Raw genomic sequence first — 21670 nt, forward strand, 5'->3', positions numbered from 1 at the left:
AGAACAGCAGATGTCCGTATCTTGAGAGGTCTGCCTCACTTGCATTGTGGTCTCTTCTTAGCTTCAAGAAAAGAGCTTGTAAGTGATAGGTACAAGTCTCATCATGTCACACATCCCTCCTGAAGTTTTCCTCGCTCCTTCTCCTGTTCTTTAGGGATCCGATCACTGGAGATTGACCAAGCCATCTGTTAAATCCCTTAATGTGTTTGCAAGGGAGTGCTGTTACTCCATCTCCCTGGTAGGGAACTGTGACAAGGAACGAGATCAAGAGCATTCACTGCACCTCTTACAATGCCCGTGACAGGGATTTTTTCCTTAGTGTAATCCCAGATATGATTTCATGTACCAGTGAAGCTTGGAAAGCCCAGTACTCTTGCAGGCAGACCTCTAAATGCTTACTGGTGTAAGAATGCGAAGTCATGCCCCTTGTGGGAAGTCCCTTGTGGTTGTCAGCATCACCCAGAACCTCTTGGGCACAAGCCTTGAATCCAGCTCTGCAGACAGCGTGATTTCACTGTCAGGCTTTGTCACTCTTAGAAAAAGACCCGCCTTCTGGTGATATCCTTTCCAAATTTTACCAAATAGGACATGGGCCAAGTGTGCAGCAGCCTCCTGTGAGTTGTAACTTGTCTGATCTTGGAGTAAATCCCAGTAGAAGTGAGTGAGATGGAGAGTGGATGTCGTTTTTAAGCTAACTCGGTGCAATGTTCTTGTGTTCTGCCTGCTCTGGGAGCAGAGGGGGGATTCTCCAAAGCAAACTGAAATTCAGGTTATTACCCTGCATATGCAAAGTGGGAAACACTGAGTGCCCTGCACAAAAGCATGCTGTTGGAGTTGAGATAATGTTACAGCAGTTGTAATGGAGGGAAGACACAAGTAGGGGAATGCAGCTCTGTGCAGTTTTGGTTGCAGCTTCTTTGCATTTTGGTGACTGTTTTTTTGTCTCAGCTTCCACGGCTCATGGCCTGCTGCTCTTTCCTCCCTCCCTGAGCTGTCCTTGTGCTCTCCCTGCTCCAAGATCTGTGGCTCTTGTGGCATCCCATGAGCTTCTGTGCAGTGGTAGCCTCAGTAGATACCATTTCTGTTATTAGTCTTTCATAACCAGTGACAAAACCATGATGGGAGCATCCTTGGAGATGCTGATTGATAAGCTAGCTCAAAGGTTTTCTAGTGTAGTAAGTGATGTCTTAACACCTGCAACAGTCTCTTCTGTCTGCTGTCACTTTTTACTCGGTCTGGACTTTTTTTGGATCCCCTTTAAAAAAAAAAATTGAGGTTTTTAGTTAAGTTTTTACAGCAAATTTAATTTAAATCACAGGCCTTAATAAGGATATGACTTAAGCCTAGCAAAATAACCCGTTCAGTTTTATTTGAGAGAACTTGCCTTGCTTTTAAGAAACTCTTCCTCAGAAACTAAAACTGAGAAGTGTCATTTTTCTGATATAAATATTTTCTACTCTTTGTCTGCAAAAAATCCAAAGTTACTTTCATACAAGTATGCCTTTCACAAAATCCACAACAACGTCAGGTAAGGACATCCTAGAGACCGCTCAGGCTGTCAGTGTTGGATTGCGAGGTCTTAAGTCTTGTTGGCATCCCTGCAATTTGTTAGGCCTTAATATTTTATAAACCTGATACTCAGGAATCTCAGGGATGAGAGCAGTTCTTTAAAAATTGCCTTGTGACTTTGTTGAAGTTCTTTCCAGGCTCCTTAAATTCAGAGATGTGCTCGTAGCACTGCGTCTGAAGGCTAAACCAATAATAATCAATGTCGTGGCTCCATACTTCTGTTGTATTCACATCTTAAGCTGTTTGCAGAAAGAAATGCTTTACATAGCTCCTCTTATCCCAAATCTGCAAGCTCAAGTTCAAGGTTGCTTTTGGAACAGTTGCCCTTTCTGATTTTTGGGCTGCTTAAGCAAAAAATTCATCTTCCATCTTTCTGCAAATCCTCAGCCAGTAAGTTGTTTTGTCTCAGTTCCAGGAAGTCGTGCACATTTATTATAAAAAAAAAAAAATAAAAAATAATCTTGTGACACTGGCATATTTCAACAAAGAAATCTATGCTAAATGTCATAACTCCTTTTGAATTAGTCGTGTGTGTGTGTGTGTAGGAAGCTGCCTAGCTGAGTTGAAAAAGCACTGCTCTGAGTTGCATGGTTTGGGAGTTAGCAGTTCAGTTTTCTGTAACTCTTATGGGGGAAAAAAAAAGTTGCAATTTTGTGGCTTAAAAATGGATCATTTTTAGGTTTCAAAAGTGATTATTAGCAGACATCTAAAGGAAGAATATGTACATATTTTTCCTGTTTTATTTTTCTGGAGGCTTGAGTAAAGCAAAAAAAAAAAAAATCAAAGTTTGTTATAGATGGAAGTCACAGCTGGTTTGTAAGATCACCTCATTTTTCTCCTAACGTGTCCTCAGCATTCGAACTTGAGCTTGAACTTTTAGTTTTTCAGACTGAAGTCAGTGCTTACGCTTCAACACTATATTTTTTTGTTTGCAGTTGATTACTGTCCCTGTCCCCCACCTTTCTTGATGAACAACCTGAAAGAGGAATGTGTGGGAGCTCTTGCAAACTGCTAATGACTCCTTTTAAAAGGCAAATCATTAAATAAAACCTCTTCTCTTTAAGTGCACCATGGATTTTCAATGTCTGAAAGAAAGGAACTTCATTTATAGTACCCCCGTGGCTTTTTTTTTTGACATAAATTGTGCAGGGGAGATCTAATGTCTGTGGGGTGTGACTGAACTCAATTTTACAGTGTATTAAAGCTGTGCATTCTTCTGGGGGGTAGGGAGTAACCTGTTGGGCTGAAAATGCTCCTGCACTGGTGGGCTGGAAATCCTGGGCAGTGGGATTAAGGGAGAGGATAACTTCTGGCTGAGGGTTTGGAGTTGCAGTGGAAGGCACTGGCAAGCCTGGGGCAAGATTGTTTTCTGTCAGCGAGGAAGCTTGAGCCCTTGGGAAGGGATGAGAGAACAGGACTGTGTCCTGCTGGCTCCAGGCAGGGGCTATTTGTTGGTCCTTGTGGCTTCCCTGAACTTCGGGCTGTGCACGATGGCTGTACCACCACCGCGGCTGGTGGAGGCAAATCAGAAGCTTACGAGTTGTCCGCGATAAATTACCTCCAGTGAAGCAAACCTGCGGTCTTCGTGTGTTAATTACCGATCAAGCTTGTGTGTTGAGAGTATTAATACGGTGCACATACATGCACGGCCATTGACCCACAAATTCATATGGTCACCGACCTCAGAGTAAGTACTTACAATAAATAAATAAAAAAGTAAAGTTTCAAGAGGTGTTTTTCCAATTTTCCAAGTGTCCAAATAACCGTCTCTTAACCATGCTGCCTAAAAGCGGTAGTACCAGCATGTGATTTTAAAACTAAGCAGCTTTTTGCAAAGACTCGAATGCTCTCTGAGCGCAATTCTCCTTATGAGTGGCATGGACAGATTTGGATGAGCTCAGCAAGGTGGTGTAACCGGTTATCTCCACAAACCGATGTTTCGGGGAGTTTTATGTTACATTAAACTATTTATCTGATACAGGAGTCCTAACAGCCACGGTGCTGTTAAATGAGGTGCTTTTTTTGTGGTTTGGGATGGCAGCTGTGGGCTAGACAAAGTGTTTTATATGGTATTGCATGTTGTTGTGACTGGCACTCGTGTTATTCCGTCAAGCATTTTTAGTCTAAGAAAAGACTATATTTGGAGAAGTGAAAGTGACGTGAAGCCAGAATTAGCTGATGCTGTGCTTTGCTTAAACCTGAATGGAAAAGTTTCAAAGTCAGGTGGCTGATTATTTAAAGAAGTCTCATGTATGGTGAAGGACGTACTTGTGTGGTGAGCAGCAGCGCCGGGTTTCACGGCCTGCTCATCCTCTGTGCTACCTCGTGTGTGGGTGCAAGCCAGTCCCTTGTCCTTTACTTTTACAGGAGGTGGGAGGTGTTCACGTTCCTCTTTGCAAATGTGTACGTTGCCAGGTTTTTATACATATGGTATGCGGTTAATTCTTCTTTTGAAAGCAGCTTCAGCGATTTTATAAGCAAACTACTTACAAGTAGTTAACCCCTTGTGATTGTCATGAAATGGATTGACATGGAAGTCATGTCATGAGAAGCAAGATAAAGTTTGGAGGGTATATTGGTGACAATTTCCTGAAACGGTCACAACTGTAGTGTAAAATGAATGAAATAAATAGATCCTTCTGGTCTAGGTATTTTTGTGAGAGGGTATCAATTCAACTTGGGATGCAAGAGTTGCTTTGTGGTGATTATTTTGCATAGGCCTAAATCCAAGATCTTACTGTTTAGGTTTTTGTTGCTGTTAAAATAGATTTTGTGGAAAACCTACTGGCTTGATCTGAGAACCTCTTACTATTTTCTCTTCAAGTTGTATCTTTGGAGAAAGCATGCAGAGAGGAACGGATGGCCAGAAGACAGCATAAATAGCTATATGCATGCAAAATGGCTAAGATAAATATAGTCTCATGGTATGCACTGTGGTCCTGATCATGTAAGTGAGATCATCCTTTGGAAGAATGTTTTACTCCTTACCTTTCTGCTGTTTTAATGGCAAGGGGTCTTGCAGCAAGCCCTTGAGGTGTTAGTAGGTGCCCTGGATGTCAGTAGGTCCTATTTTTCCATGTTGTGGGGCTTGGCCTGCTGTTCAGCTGAAATAAGTCTGATCCTACTGGATCTCAGGTGGCACCTTGTGGACTAGGAGGGGATGTGAGCTCTTCAGTTCCCAACCACCTCTGTCACATCAGTGAGACGTACTGGGGTTAGAGTTGAGGTGGGATGCAGGTGAGACACAGCAGATGCTGCTCGGGCACTGTGCTGACACCAGTGGTGCTAAAAAGATGGAAGGGATGGCAAAAACGTCAGACGAGAACAGCGTTTGAGATCTGTCAGGAGCAGGCAGGGAGGCATCAGTCTGCAGTGGGAGCAGAGCAGGAACTGTAGGGTGAGCTCGCTTAGAGGAAGGTACTGGTTTTGGAGGGAGCACGGTAAGAGGCTGGGAATGGCTCCTGGGGAATGGTACAGGCATGGAAGGATGGAATAGGTCTCCTGTTAAGGCTGTGGGTGGGTGTTGCAGTAACAGGACTTCAGTGATCACACATAGTGACCACAGGAAGCCATGGGGTTGTCATCTTCCCACCTTCTCTGGCATCTGGATCACTGCATTTCCCTGGAAGCCGTGACCTGTCTCACATACAAGCACCGGTTGCCTCAGCAGAAAGGATTTCCTTGAAAATTCAGTCAACTTTTAAACTTCCCATCCTGCAGGTAGGAGGCTGTCTTGTTAGTAAATGGATGTGGCTTGGAGCAAAAAGACGTTGCAGGGAGTATTGGGAAGTACTCCTTAAAACCTTTGAACACCTTTTTGATGCAGGTTTTAGCCTGTTCACCTTGCTCAAATGTCTTCAGTCTGTTCTTCTTAAGGCTTTGCTTGGGCCACTGTCCAAATCAGAAGATCCCAGAAATGTTTTTCAGGATGAAGGCTTCTGTAGACTTCTGTAAACTTGCAAGTATTTTTCAGATGACCAAAGGCTGGTGGCTGGGATATGGTTTGTTGTTTTTTGCAAGAAAACAGGCTTATCTGTAGTTCACAGCTCTCCTTGTAGCCGTTGTGGAGTCTTTGAAACCAAAGCCATGCAGAGATGGATACATTTCCTGCCTCTTCCCTTTCCACCCTCTCCCTGTGTCAAACAGGGATCTCAAAAAGAGATTGCTGCTGCTGCTTAACGAGTTTCTGTTGGGTTTGAGATTGAAGCCAGACTGCTGCAATGACAGATTAATAACTCCTTCTGCTAAGCTTTATGGCATATGCGTTGGGGTGAGGGGAGTAATTATTGTCTGGGCTTTTTTCTCATATATAGGAAAGCTGCTTTTCTTGCTAGTGCCTCAGCCAGGTGATGATACTAGTGTAAAGGTTTCTTGTACCAAACAGCCTGACATTATTCTTTTTTGGCCTCTGAGGAGCTCACGGCCTCCTGTTTGAGGTATACCAAATGTTTCATGTGTCTGTATATATACAGAAATGGAGAGAAAAGTAGTAACAAAACATGATTGAATAGAAAGTTTTCTGCTATATAACATAGAGCTGCTCCCCCTCTTTATTTTTCTCAAGGTGCCTGCTAGTGTGGTCATAAATGTGCCTGGGGAGAAAATAAATAAATAAATAATATATAAAAAAATAAAATAAATCTGTGTTTGGGCTTTCCCTTGTCTGGTTTAGAAGTGTTTGTTGAAGGAGATGCTCCAGCCCTGCCCCTGCAGCAGGGGATGGCACCAGCCGCAGCTGGTGCTGGGTTACGAAGCCACTGCTGCATGGGGAAGGAAAGAAGGAAAGAACTGCCCTGCGGCTGGAGTCAGTGTTCTCGTGGTTGCCCATTGCTGCTCACGCCTCCAGGAGCGTGTGTGGCTTTAGTTATGTGTATGGTTTTCACTGCTTTGGGCTTTATTGCTAGGAAGGAATGCTTATTTCTGGAAGTACAAAGAATCTTTTAAAATATGTATAAAATGCTTGACAGCAAATGCTTTGAGAACATTGCCTGAAATGATAATTGTGCTATAATTGAACTTGAAGGCACACAGACAGTTTACTTGCAGACTCTTACCTGTAATCTCTGACAAACACTTAGAAGTTGCCTTTTATAACTGCAGTATCTTCTGTGTGAGGGTGTTTCTTGAAATTGTCTTCTCTGGCTTGCCCAAGCTGTTCCACTGAGTCACTGCTGAAGCTGGGAGCTGCCAGGAGCCTTGACTCACGGTCCCATGCTCGGACCAGGGGCCACATGCCCTTACCACAGGACAGCAATTTCTTCCAGGAAAGCTGTTGAATACATGGATTTTGTTCAACTCTTTTCTGAATGTTAGATTCCAGGGACAAGAGGGTGGTGGAATAGAAGGAACAATTTTTCTTGCTGGTCATCAATTTGCTATACACTCTTGGTCACGTTTGTGGTCACCACCTTGCTAATAGTGTCTACTCATCCCTCCCAGTTAATAGGAACGCACTAACGTTTCTGGGGTTGTCAATGCCCTGTGTAAATGTGCAGCTCTGTGAAACAGTAGTTTTTCAGATCACTGACCGCCAAAGCAGTCCTCTGCCTTTTGATAGTTATATTTTTAGATGCCTTTTTCCTCTCTTAAACCCGTTCTTTAACCCCGTTGTCATTAAAGAATGAAGTACATCTGCCGCCTTCTGTAGTTCGTACTCTTTTGACCATGTCACTTCACATGAGTATGTAGATCGCACTAATATGATATGACCTGAAAAAGAATTAGATCTCCTCAGACACAAGCAGAGCCATCAGACTTAACAGTTAGTCAGAAGGGGTTTTTGGCCATCAGACGCTCCTGTGGCCTTTCTGGAAACCAAGGTTTTAGAGAAGGCAGCAGTGTGCATGGGGTGTGTGTGTCTGGTAGCATCAAGGCAACAAGTTAATTTGATATTTGGGTGCTGCGCAGCATCTCTAGCCTTTTTGAGTAATCTGTTTGTTTAAATACAGAGCTATGCCTAGGTTGGTTTACTGATTTTTTTTTTAAGTGAGTAAAATACTTCCTACAAACATGCCCTTGATAGCGTACCACTCGCTGTGCCTACAAGGAAGAATTAGTGCAGAGTGACATTAATCCACACCTTGTTTGCAGTCTTTTAATGCCCTTATCTAAAATAGTCCTAAGGCAGTGACAAAGCATGACCTTGAATCTGTTATTCAACACTTCAGATTCTGGATATCCCCAAAGTTTCCTTCAGACTTCAAGACCTGGCACCGCATGCCTCCGTTGCCTGTTGGAAAAAATGCTCTTTCACTGAAATGTGGTGAGGGCTCGTCCTGTAGTTATGCTGCTGAACCTAAACCGCCAAAGACGAGGATTATTTTCAAAACAAGTCTCATCTTTTGCAGAGATGTGACAAGCTGATGAATCCTGGGCTGGAAGCATTGCACCCTTAAATTAATTAATGGTAGGTGGTGCTGAGTGCAAGACACTAACAGAGGGCTGAAGCTCAGCAGTGTCTGGCTTGCACCTTCTTCGAGGGTTTGTACAGCAGTGTCCCTCTGTACTGCAGTACGTGGAAAGCACAGCGAGTGGCAAGCACACGGTACAAAGAGTGCGTTGCTAGCTGGTCTGCAGGTGGGACGTAGCATTTGATCTGATTATTTTTGGTGCAGCACTGCTGGCTCTGTTCTGGAACAGAAACAATACTTGGATTCTTTTCTTTGTAAGAAGCGTTGAAACTTCCTGATGATAAATCACTGGAAGGTGAAGGTGTGGGTTGTCAAGTTCAGAGGCTGACCCTGTATTAGGAAAAACACTTCCTGTTTTTTTTAAAACTGTGGTATCTCGATGCACACAAACATCCTATAGTAAAATAAGCTGTGTGATAAATACTGTGTATTATTATTATTATTAATAATAGTCTTCTGCCTTGAAAATATTTGAGCAGAGCTTTCTCTCAACCTTCTTGCTGTTTTTCATCTTTTGTTTCTTGGTCCACAAGCTGGTAAAAAGTTCATTTTGGGTGTATGGAGGAAAAATCTAGACTCTCGAATGTTGTGAAATCCTTTTTTACATACTTGCTTTTGAAAAAACACGTAAGTATTTCACTTGGCATCACCTTGGACCACTGGGAAGCCAGAGTCCCACAGGTACCCAGAAAATGCTCTATGCCCCTCTGGCTGCGCATCAGCAGTGCTGTCTCTCATTTAAACAAAGCTCCAAAGCCACAGAAATCCCCAAGGCTGGCCAAGGAAACAGCAAAGTTGCTTGTAAAGAAACCTTTGCAATATAAAGTACCTGTCTGGGGGGTCCAAATCTTTGCAGGAAAGAGTCTGAATCGCCAAATTAACCCAGGTGGAAGCACCTCTGGAGGTGGTCTCATCCAGCCCTCTGCTCAAAGCAGGCCCCTGCAGGCTGCACTGCTCAGGGCCATGCTCATGTGAGTTTTGACTGTGTGCAAGGATGGAGATTATGCAGCCTATCCTGGTGCTTATCCACTTTGCTGTGTGGTGGCTTTTTCTTAGATTTCGTGCGTGTGTTGCAACACATTTGTTGCTTTTAGACCTAATCACCACGTACTTTTCAGAGAAATCTTTTATTCTCTCTTCCCAGTAGGTAGCTGTAAACAGCAGTAAGGCCTCCACTGAGTCTCCTTCCTCCTGAAATGCAGTTAGTACAAGTTGTGCTCCACAGGGATGGTGCCTCGGTAGTCTGTACCCAGTCCTCTGCTGGGAGTGGACAGAAGAAAAGGTTATCTATCTACAGGCTTGAGTTCACCCACTGATCAAGTTCAGGTTCACAGTCTGAATTCATTGACTGAGCTGTGTGTCTTGGAGTGTGGATCCGCCAGTTCTGAAGGCTGCTGACTGCTGAAGCTCCCTGAAATCTCAGGGCTAATTCTTCTAGAAGAGGACTTGGCTGGAAAACGACACAACACTCAGCCCTGACCTGGGACAGGCATTAGTTAGTGGTTGTGTGTGTCTGAGCTCAGTCTCACAGCAGTGACTTCTGTGCTCAAACAAAAGCAAAAATAAATATGCCACTTAAAGTGGTGTTTTGTTGGATTGGTGTTAACTGCCTCTGAAGTTTTTATCATCACTAGAGATTCCTTTTCTTTAAAAATGGAAATAAAATAGTCCTAGCTTTTTAATGCTTTATTTGCAATAAGATGCTCTTTGTGTACCAGCTGCATGATTGGCATTGTACAGGCAGCACAGTGGCAGGAATGCTTTCTCTGCTACAAGTGAGAGCGCAAGTCGTGCGTAGGCAAGACATTAAGTATTAATTTTTGAATTTATCTTTCCTGAGTCTTTATGAGCAGTGATGTAAATCTACAACCATTACCACAAACAAATTTTGAAAGTAAGGCTCTTCTAAAGTTTTGCAGTGTTTATAGGTCACTTCTAGCTCTCTCTTGTGACAGTCTTGCAGTAAAAGGCAGTGCTGGTTTAGTGGCCCTTGAGGTTTCTTTTTAAAGAGCTAAAGTGTTCAAGTGTTCAGACAAATATTTGCTCCATTGATCCAAGTTCTCTGTAAACTCTTCATCAGTGAACCTGTGCAGGATGAAAGTAGCATGGGGACTGCGTTATTCCTAGCCCCCGTCCCTCTTCTTGCCTCCGAGTGAGCAGTAATGCTATACCAAATTTGCGCTTGTATTAGCGTCCTAGAAATTGCTGTAGAAATTGCTAAAGTAAGTCTAGAGTATCCCACTAAGCTTGTCCATCAAGCGGCTCCAAGTCTTTTTCTTTGATGGCCTTTTTCTGCAGCTGTGACTCTGTTGCTCTGGAAATGGTTGAAGTCAAGTGTCTAGAGAGTTCATAAAGGATGAACTTGCTCTTTCTATAACACGTGATGACGGGCAGCTTAGAAAGGCATCGTTTGTGAAGCTGTAAATTAGGCAGTTCGGCCTGCCTGAAAGGTGCTTAGGTCTTCAGTTGTTTGGGACCTTGGGGGGATGAGTAGGTGTATAAGCTTTCTTAATGTTGCTTTATCGGGTTAAAATAACTAAATAAATAAGATGTTAGATCATTTCCACAAGTCCAGGAACTTTTTAGTGTGTAGAAGAGTTGATGTTCATTGGAAACATGAACGCTTCCATGCACTTTTCCACTTACACTTTTTCATCCACATAAAAACTTTGAAGTTTTTTAGAAAAGTATTAATGACTCAACCTTTCTGCAGCTTGCTTCTGTCAAATGTGCCCAGCCTAGAGTATTTCACTTGAATGCTCAAAACCTGTCACTTGTGAACAATATAACACAATGCCTGTAGCTTTGTAAGATTAGGGAACTGTTCCACTCTTTTGAGTGGTTGATCTTCTGAACCACCAGTTGCTTAGTTCCCCCCGCCACCTGATGAAGCTGGCCATGGGATTTGAGTGGCCTGTTGGCCCCTTGTGTTTTCATACCTATTTCCTTTCAGGACTGAGCCCCATGCAGCTGTAACCACTTCACAGCACCTTTCTTTGACCAGCTGCCACTGCTTCTGACGGCCTCCTCAATGTTGGCCATCCCAAGGAAAAGCAGTAGCTGCAGACCTTGGTCTTGGCTGTGTCCTGCTGCTGGTGGTTTTCCCAAGGTTGCTGCGGGTAGAGCTGTGAGACAGTCTGACAGCAGGAATCAGAGGCTCTTAAATTGCGTGGTGCTCAGTGTGAAGGTCATCCAGCTTGGTGTTTTGTCAGCAGAAAGCGTATGAAAGCAGGGTATTTCCCAGTAGCTGGGGTAGCTGGGCCATGGGACAGTGAGGGTTAAAGTATGTTTAACTTCAAACAGTAAGTATGCGTTGCAGATGTAATTGTCGTATCTTCAAAACCAGATTTAAAATAACTGATGTATTTTATTACAGGGGGAAAATGTATGAGTGGCTTATATCCAGTTCTGTAATACAATCACATCCTGCTCCCTCTAGTGCATCCTCCTAATACAATAGCAACAAAGGTTTCCCTATTTGCTTTTGAAATGAATTCACTGAATGATGCTCTCTGAGCCTAAGAAGCTATTATGTCAGCCTAGTAGTAGTAGTATAGATCTGGTTTTGTACCACTGCTATGTATACAAGCTAATCTGTAGAGTTTTTATTCTTGCTCCTGATTTACTACAGGGTTTTGGCTGATCCCGGTTAAATCGATTTTTAAGACTGAAAACCTTCTGGGGGTATTGTGTGAGCTCGGTTCTCTCTGTCTAGGGATGAGGAGAGTGAGAACAGCAGAAAGTTTTGGCAGTTTGACCAGTTGGGTTTGTAGAAAGTGTCTGTAGCCATTATTGGCAGTGCCAATGGCTCGAGGCTGACCGGTTGTAGCCTGTCACTTCGTGCATAGCTGTGTTTTCGTTGCACCCACGATGTGTAGCTGAAAAATACTCTGAGGTCATGAGGAAGCATGCTCCATAACTCTGTATTTCAGTTGTCAGCAGCTGAAATTTCAGAAAGTAGTCTTGTCTTGCCAAAGTCTTCATCCCGTGTGTTCTCTTTGAGTATACATATCTCTTTTCTAAATGAAATATATGCTAATACTCCAGTTAGGTTTTAATGATCATGCTGCCATTATGGTGTATTGATGGCAGAGAAGGGGGACAAGTGGGTAGCCAGCCACTCAAGTGTCACAGCTATTGTGTTATACCTTTTTTTTTTACATTAAAACTATTTTTCCACTCTGAACCTGAGGACAATGAGGAGGCTTATTTTGGTTGGAGGGTTCTTTTTTTTTTTTTTTTTTTAACTGCTTTATTACAGTTTGATTACTCTTTAGTCTGTGCCATAAAGATAAGTTTTTTTTGGTGCTGTGTATTTTTTTTGTTATACCTCATTTATGCTCTGGCTAACACCTGTCAACTTTATTTACCATCTGGGGGGAAAAAATCTATGGATGTAGATTGGTCACAGGTGGCAAAGCCAGCATTAACTACTGACCTGTGGACAAAAGGATCATTTCTTTACTGATAAATATCCATCATCACCTTGCAGCTGTCTGCAACAAGGATTAAATCACAGATTGTTTTAAGGTGGTGGGGAGACTTTAAGAGGGCATCAATTTGTGTACTTAGCAGACCAAAGCCACTCTGACTATTCTTATCCATCTTTCTGCGGAGTCTTGTTCATTCCACAGTACCTTTAAAAAGGAATGGTGCTCAGTTAAAATGTTATACTTCCCAGATTCCTGGCATTGTCCTTCTATTAGGTTACCTTTTTTTTTTCCTCATGCTGATGCATCTCTTGTTGATAAAGTTTTCTGGTAGGATTTTATTTAGGCTGAGTGACTCTTAGATTTATGAATCTCATCATGTCTCCTGTGATTGCTTAGGTGGTTTTTTTTCCCCTTGCTTTATTTTTGTTTTGTGAAAGACATGCAGCTGACTTGTGTGCAGGTAGTATGAATTTTAGCTGCAGAATTTACAAGTATGCAGGAGATGCTGCATCTGCCATTGTTAGCTGGCTTAGAGTTGCCAGGCAAAAAAAAAAAAAAAAGCTGCATCATTGCTGCAGCTGTGTTCCAATATTTTACAGCGAATGGTTTCAGTTAAGTTATGGTCTCATGTTTTCAGCAGTAATTCGTCAGCAGCGATGTATCTCCTCATTTCTGCCCTCATGAAGGTGAAATCCATTTGTTGTGTCCCAGTGCTTGGCCTCTAGCACAACTCAGCATTTACACATTAGAGGTGTGAATGAGGGTGAGGAAGAAGAGACATGAAAGTGAGTACTTTTGTCAATTTGGGCAGAAACCAGATTTTACAAACTCATCAGTAGTTTCAATGTGCTTGGGGCATCTCTTCCTTTGCAGGAAACTGGAAGTAGCAATTCACTGCTGTAGGTGTCCAATGCCTGTGAGGTTCCTGCATTACACTTTAGCTGATATTCAAAACTCAGCAAGGAGGTAGAGGAGTGGCAGATCAGCCTCATGGATTTTTAACTCTCTTCTTCCAGGACTCATCGTTGGGGTGATCCTAAGGTACGGGACTCCCTCTACCAGCGGCCACGATAAACCATTCAGCTGCTCGCAGGAGGACAGGCCGTTTACGACCCTGCTGGTCAACGTCAGTGGGAAATTCTTCGAATATACGCTCAAAGGGGAGATAAGCCCTGGGAAGATCCACAACGTGGAGCAAAATGACATGTTGCGAAAGGTGAGGCTAGACCGTTTCTTGTGAACGTGTGCTGCTTGGCTGTGTTTTTTCTGCAGCTCCCTCCTTCCCCTGCCATTTGGATGTTAGGTAGTTTCAAATGTCTGCATATCTGGTGGTAACAACACTTCAGTGCTGAATTCAAAAGCACCTTCTGTGCTCTAGCGCTGCTGGCAAAGCTGTGTTCTGCTGCCAGTGTGTAGTTCTTCCCCAAAGCCCTTGATTGCTGCTGGAGGCTTAATGTACACTGCTAACATCTGTACAATTCATGAAAGCTAGCTGAGCAAAAAAAGCCTTCCTTATGATCTCTGATGCTGCCTTCTATATTACAATATATGGGAGAAAACGAATAGTGATTCTTTCTTTGTTTTGTCCTTGGGTTTTCGAATCTGTTTATTTTCAGGAAATAGTTGCTGCTTACATCCCTGTAATCTACCAAACAAGACAATCTGGTATTGGAAATGAAATTCATTTATCAACGGTTGCTTGCATCTGCTGTTTCTCTGCTTCTATTCAACAGCAGAAATTAAACACCCTTTGTGTGTAGCAAAGCTAGACCTTGAGGTATAGGATTGCCACTTTAGGACCGTAACCTAAAAATGCTTTTCTGTGACTATGAAGAGAATGTATGTGATTGTTCATATGTACCTGTCTGCTAGAGACAAGTGAAATGAATCCCATGCTGGGAGTGCACACTTGTGTTTGTATTCTAGTCTGTGTTTAGACACGAGGTGAAGAGGGCCTAGATAGCCTCGTGTGTGAGGGTCTTGTTTTATTTCTAAATGTTTGGGTTTGTTCCTTAGTCTAGTGCAGACTGTCATGGATATCTTCAGTATCCTCTGAAATATTTGGAAGTGATGAGTGATCCCAGTTCCTGAGAACCAGACTTGTGTATGAATTGACTGGCAAGGGGGGGGGGGGAGGGAATGCAACAACAAAAAATACAAATACATGACTGTCATGTATCACAATAAGAGATACTTTCTGCAGTATCCTTTCTATTAGATTTTTTTTATTATTATTTCAAAAAGGGGACTGTATTTGGGATTGTAAGACTGTAATTACTGATGAATGCAATGTTTGTTTTCCTAGATGCTCTTCAGTATGAAAAGCTGCAGCTCTTTGCTGCTGCATCTATATAGAGCTGGCCAATATTTTGGAAGGTCAACTTGGCCAAAAGTTTATTTCAACACCTAGAAATATTTGTTGTCAAAAAAGGAAAAAGACCTAAAAATTTGTGTGTTTCTAATTAGTTTCACACTTTTTGTTTTTTTAGGTAACTTTTGACCCAGAAGTTTTTTTCAACATTCTGTTGCCTCCTATTATCTTTCATGCTGGTTATAGCCTGAAGAAAGTAAGTGTAATCATTTCCTGAGGAAAATAAACTTTTCTTAATGAGAGACTGCTGATCTGTTCAGGATCAGGATTTGTTCAGGACCATTTGTGTGACAATAAGAAAAATCTGATTTCCTTCATAGATGGCTAGCTATACTGTTTTAAGAGATATTTTTTAACAAAGCAAACAAAACAAAAACAAACAAAAAACTATAAACGTATTAAATTGATGATTTGCTTTCCTTTTGAATATTACCAGAAGTTAATATCAGTTACATTTAAAGTAGAAGACGTCCCGCTATGAATCATGTTGGTCCTTCTCTAATGTCCAAAATGCAGTAAATTACCCTGAGAAGTGGACCCAAACCTGAATCCCAGTGGGGGTGTTCCAGATTCTGGATGACAGAAGGTCTGGGTTATGACATCTTCAAGTGGTGCTTGTTTTTATTTTTGCAGCTAACTCTTATATCTATATATTATATCTAGATATTTGTTATAAAAATATTTTTGGAAAGCTACCTGTCAGTGAGCTCCATGTAAGATTCGATACTTGGTTCAGATTTGATATATTCTATTTATTGAAGTTGGACAGAATTTACATTGCAGTAATCGATTGATTTCTCTAGAAAGCACCAATAAAGGCAAGCGTAATAATGCACTGTATGTTTTTGAACAAGTGGTATAACTTCTTTAAATGAGTACGTAAACCTTTTTTCTTATTCAGAGACACTTCTTCAGGAATTTGGGGTCGATTTTGGCCTATGCCTTCTTAGGAACAGCAGTCTCTTGTTTTATCATTGGGTAAGTGAAATCTGTACTATCTGTTGCTATTTTTACTAAAGCTAAAGTTGAAAAGTACACATTGAGCTATCTGGATTGTCTTAATTTTGTGATTTGTTTGATTATATTTGTGAATATTCCAGACAGAATTAAAAGAAACTTCTGCTGAGATCTAACTTTTAAACAATGCCGACCCTTCAAACAATATTGTCAAGTTCAATTGTCAACAATATTGAATCACTTGACGAGAGTACTAGAGAGCAGCATTCTGTTTTTAATGTCATGTTACAGTACAAAGTGAAAGCTTGTTAGACTCCTATTAGAATTAACTTTATCCTGAATTGTAGCCACTACTTGTAATAGAATTTTAGCTCTCGGACTTCTAGAGATGTTCCTTCCATTGTGCATGCAGTATCTCTCTCCCCCTTCACCCCTTGATATACGTGTTTGCATAATTTTATATGTATACGTACACAGACGTTTGGTTAAAGATAATCGCATCGGTTTGCTTGCATACGATCACTTATGCAGCTAGTATTGCTGTGTTCTTGGCTATTCTGAAATACAGAAGTTGCATAGAGCGAAATACAGAGTTGCATATGCGACTTTTGGTTCGTGTCTCTCAATTTCACTAAAGAGAAATATGTTAAAAGCTATTCTTAGTTCAGAGCTTTTTCTGTGTCTTTGTGTACTGTGGCAGAACCAACACTGAGGGGAATTCTGAGCACAGAAATGTTCCCTGCGGTGGAAAAAGGAAGCAGCCTGGGGAGTTTGTGCTAGTTGTATGAACAAATCTCATGCTGTTTGCTGATTTTAACTGTTAAATGTTGGATCATATCTCACTCTTTGCTCAGTTCTTGGGAAAGAGAGAGAACTGAATTTTGAGAGTTTAGTGTTAAACTGCAGCAGTGTCTCATGGAGCTCTAGAATAACAAAGCCCACCTGAAATATTGTTGCTTGTGGTTTTGCTTTGACTGTCTGAAATGTGCCAGCTGGTTTGACTTGGGTTGTTTTATCCTCTCTCCTCAGGAATCTCATGTATGGGGTTGTGAAACTAATGAAATTGGTGGGACAGCTCTCTGGTAAATTCTATTACACAGACTGCCTCCTCTTTGGAGCAATAATATCTGCCACTGATCCAGGTAGCTTGCTGAACGACTTTTAATAATCTTCTTAAAAGATCCTGTTGCTAGGATTGTTGGCTGTATAGCACAAAGATATTAATTGTACTTTATTTCCAGTTACGTTGTGCTAGTATCTCTGATCTTCTGTGAAATGCACACAAATGCTAGGTGCTGTGAAAGCTATTCTGTAAGTTTGTTGATGTCATAGTATGTTTGGGGACAAATCCAACTTTCCTGTTCATTATATGTTATTTTAAATATTTTTCCCTAATAGGTTTTTGTTTAGTGTACCTCAAATTTAATTTTAATTTATATTTAATTAAAAATTAATGAAATTATTATAGTGTGTGGATAGCAGGACTTCTGTAGGTACGTTGCTTGAGACAATGGATATTTTAAGAGCTGTATTTGAGGAGGCTTTGTGTTTTTTCTCATTCCAATGATGTTATACAAATTCAAGCAGAAGAATGCTCTTCTGCAGATTAACTTTAGCTTTTGGAAAAAAAAAATCATTCCTTGAGGTCCAGCATGTTCACAAAGGTGTCTGCGCTTGACAGGTGAGTCTGGAGAGCTGGTGTGTGTGAAGGGACAGGGGAGGGAGTGTTGAAGTATGAAGCCTGACGTTTAAAACAGGTTGTGTGATGTCCTCGGTGGTTGGTATAAAAATCGGAAGTAGCTCCTGTGACTGAGCTGAGCTCTGAACAGCTCGTGGTTGCACGTGATTTTGGCCTTTATGCAAAAAGAAGTACCATGTGATTTTTTTGAAGCTCGTATATGGGAACATCTTCAAAATCATTCTCTTATGTCAGACTGAAGTGTTTGTGAAAAGACTGATATAAATATTTAGTAGTCTTGCCCATTTCAAATCTTACACAATTTTACACTCCTGTGGCATAGTGCGTGCTTTGGGGAACACTTACAGCTATTAGCACTATGACCGAAATAACAAAGCCAAGTCAACAAGCCATGCAGCCTTTAAAAGTAGCAAGGGCTGCAGAATGTTTTGTTGAAGGGTTTTTTTGTTTGTTTGTTTTTGGTGGAAGTTTCATCTGCACCATGCCGCTTGATCATGGGGGACTTTGCTATAAACACTGTGCAGATGGGAGGGCTACAGAGCCCCTTCCTAATGGAGCTGCCTTAAAACCGATGGTGAAGTTACCTGTACATAAATATGGCTGGTCTGTGTCCTAGTTTGATTTTGATCCTGTACTTCAATTCTGGGTTTTGTTGCTTAAGACAAACTGGAAAGTCTAGGCTGTCACAACTCACAGTTGTTCCTGAAGTCAGACAATGTTTTTTCTTTTTTTTCCCTCTTTCTGTAGTTACTGTGCTAGCAATATTTAATGAGCTGCATGCTGATGTTGATCTCTATGCCCTTCTGTTTGGGGAGAGCGTGTTGAATGACGCTGTTGCCATTGTATTATCTTCGTAAGTAACTACCTGAAATTCTGTTCTGAAATCACTTAATCGTTTTAGGTATTTTTCTCAGAAAAAGCATTTATTTTAGACATGCTATTTTAAATTTAAATGCACTATCTTGAACTGAATTACTAAATATTACAAGCGTTTGCCAAGATACCTCATGCATAACAAGCACAGAAAAGTAAAGTTTGCCTTCAGTATGGGTTTGTCTCTTCTGCTGTTTAGGTGATGCTGTTAGAGTTAAGACCTTTCTGATGCCACATCTAACTTGTCATTGTGTTACTCTGTTCCTAGATCGATAGTTGCCTACCAGCCAACAGGTGAAAATACCCATGCTTTTGATGCAGCAGCATTTTTCAAGTCAGTTGGTGTTTTCCTGGGAATATTCAGTGGTTCTTTCATGATGGGAGCAGTGACAGGAGTAGTGACAGCTCTGATATCCTTTTCATGTTTAGCTTTTCCAGATAAGATGCCATATTCACATGCTAACGGAGCTCACCTATTTCCAGCAGTAGCAACGGTGACTTAAGCTTGTTTTAATCTGATTGTGAAGACGTGACCAGCATTCATGTGACCTGTCAATAGAAAGGCATATAGGTATCCATAGAAATCCCCTTTTTCTGGTGTAACTGTGGCCGCACTAGAAGTTTTAGTGATGTCGCTGCATGCATTGTACAGCCAAAAGATTTAAAGTCAAGGGGGAGACACGTCCTAATGTTCAGTTTCTTTTTAGGAATTACAAAAAAGATTTTATTATATAAGCTTGAAAGACATCTCATAGGATAACTGGTGTTTTGTTCTGTCTTCACCAAAATCCTTAATAGCTATTTCTGACCCTAATGGGTTCTTTCTGAGTTCTGCATTTAACCTCTCTGCTGGAAATCTTGTATCATGCGGCTTGGATAAGAGTATCTCTACCAGAGTTAACATCATAACATTATGTGCTTTGCTTGACCTGTCCTGCTCTCTTGAAGCTTTGTCTATTTGATCAGAGCTCTGAGGCACTCAGGGAGCAATCTGTGTGGGTTTTGCTTTAGGCTTGGGCAGTAAATCTTAAGTCTGATCTGCACCAGAAATAGTGATGTTTCCCTAGGAAAGGGGAAAAAAAAAATCAAACTCTTTGCTTTTGGACTGGCTAGGATAATGGTATTTTTACACATCCCACCTTGCTTTGATCTGCCTAGACTTCTGAAAACTGGCCTAGAAGGGGTAGAATGTGATATTTTTTACAATAATCATGAACCTGTGACTCTTGATCTTAAGCAATAATGTCTGAACTGTATCTCGTTATAAATACATGGCTCAGGTTTGCCTCATTGTATCCTGTATAATGGAAACCCTTCAGGTATTGAGGGGAAGATGTGCTGTGATGCTTTAGTGTTTGGTCTTCAAGCTCCACTGTTCTACAATCAGCGTGACCCAGAACGATGATTCTTAGCCTGGCTTTTAAGCTACCAGCCATCTATAGCTCTGGCTGATCGAGTGCTGTTGCTGTGGTTTTTGGCTTTCTGGCTAGCTTCTAATTACAGCCGAAATACATTTGGATCCATTTTGTAAAATCATGATCTAAAGCAGCAGTTGGTTCGTGCTGTTTCTAATGCATGTGCTCAGGACAGCGCTGTACTGTTCACAAGACAGCCTCTAGTTTAAAAATAAATGCATAAAAATACATACGCTTTTGCTTAATTATACCATTTTAATTATCTTGAGGGGAGGAATACTTAACATCTTGTAATACTCCACAAGCAAACTGTAAATGCGCATTTTACTACTCTTAGCTAATTAGAGCCCATAACTTAAGTCGTGAATGAAGTTAATAGGACCTTATTCCCAAGCAATGTTCTGTAGCACTGCCGTGGCTGTGAAGTACCTACAGCTGTACCTGTACCAGCAAAGGGGGTTCAGGTGGTCATTCATTGTCTTTTGAAAACAGAGAGAACACTTGGTTTGCACATATAATGCAGATAATATATGCAGACTTGTTCTGCCTTTCAGCAAACTGTCCTGGCCTCACTGTCTGTGGTTATTTTTTTTATAACGTTAATATATTGTACCACTTGGTATTCCCTTTGTAAATTGTAGAATCTGCCTGGCTGGAATGAAGTGAAGCAGAATATTGTACCTGAGGAATTAAGAAAGAAAACTCTTTGCTTTAATGTTCAAGTTAAGAAAGAAAATAACTTAATTAGAAGTAGTACTTCAATTTGGTCTATTATTATATGAAATAAGAAAAGGATTTTTTTACTCTTCTTTCACCATCCTCTTCCTCCAGAATGATGAGCAGAGGTTTTCATGTTGGATTTACTAAAATGTTTTGGTATGGTTACTTACAGTGTAACAAGAGGAATAAAGAGTTTGATTCACAAAGCTGCCAGAAGAGACTAGAAATGAGGAATCAGCTCTGATGAGGGCCCTTCCCTAGCTCAGAAGGCCACCAAGAAGTAGTGGTGTGGGTGGGGAGCAGGCAGCTGGGCTCGGGAGTGCTTTGTGCTAGCCAAACTTGCCCTGAAATGCTGTCAGCTGTTTGCCTCCGGTGTTAATCACTTGTGGCTTGCTGTGAACACTGAATTCTGTGGTAAAGCCTGCAGGAGACTGCTTCCACTGGGTTTTCCAGGCCAACTGAGTGCTTCTTGCCAGAGTCACAAGGAGTGCTGAGCCCCATACCTCCCAGAGCCTGTGAATTGCCTTGTGAAAGGGGTGCTCCTCGTTGTTTGTAGCATCCCTATCATGTACTGAACTGTGACTTCTCAAGCAGCTGTGTTGCCATTAGGTTTGATTGTGTAATGCTGCAGAGAGCCCTGGTTGCAGCTGTGTTATGCATGGAGATGAGTGGTGGGTGGTGGTGCAGCCTTGATGTGTCTGTCAAGGTACTGGCTTCCTACGTGTGGGCAGGGAGTGCTACCAGCTTGTTGCTGTTTCAGGTGTCCTTGCTGGTCTCTTGCTCTCCTTCTGCTTGGATTTCAGAGAAGACTGTGCTAGTCTTTAGCCTTTAGAAAGACCAAGGATTTCTCCACCACTCTTACTAGCACATGGTTTCTTTCTGTAACATCCAGTGCAGTTGTGCATAGCTGTCTGCACTTGGGATTTAGTAAGCTGTGCTGTTTACTTGCTGCCAGAGTACTGACTGTAGGGGAAAAAGGTCCATAGACAGGTGAATAAATATTCTCCAGTATGTGGAGAGCTATATTTAAGACTACTGAAATCTGTCCCACTCTTTCAGTAGCTATCCAACCTGTTAATTCAATGTGTTTGACAGTATTCAAGTTTTACTCTCATCTGGAAGATAAAACTTCTTCCCATTGAAAGGCTGAGCTGCTGTGGTTGAGCTGGCTTGTCCTCTAAAGCACATCAACACAAGAAGCAATGCATTTTGTTGTAGGCAGG

The 21670-nt window shown here is 41.6% G+C and overlaps 1 protein-coding gene across 2 annotated transcripts in view; it reads left to right on the top strand.

Annotated features, from left to right (window-relative positions):
• The window catches only part of SLC9A7 (solute carrier family 9 member A7), a 66938-nt gene that overhangs the window by 15866 nt on the left and 29402 nt on the right, over positions 1 to 21670 (top strand). For both annotated transcript variants that reach the window (XM_080585042.1, XM_080585043.1), the window contains exons 2-7: positions 13429 to 13628; positions 14902 to 14979; positions 15685 to 15761; positions 16770 to 16882; positions 18187 to 18292; positions 18581 to 18722. In XM_080585042.1, the coding sequence (XP_080441168.1) occupies positions 13429 to 13628; positions 14902 to 14979; positions 15685 to 15761; positions 16770 to 16882; positions 18187 to 18292; positions 18581 to 18722 (716 nt within the window). The remainder of the gene's footprint in view (positions 1 to 13428; positions 13629 to 14901; positions 14980 to 15684; positions 15762 to 16769; positions 16883 to 18186; positions 18293 to 18580; positions 18723 to 21670) is intronic.

The sequence above is a fragment of the Anser brachyrhynchus genome, assembly GCF_964034855.1.
Source record: "Anser brachyrhynchus genome assembly, chromosome: 1".
NCBI classification, from domain to species: domain Eukaryota; kingdom Metazoa; phylum Chordata; class Aves; order Anseriformes; family Anatidae; genus Anser; species Anser brachyrhynchus.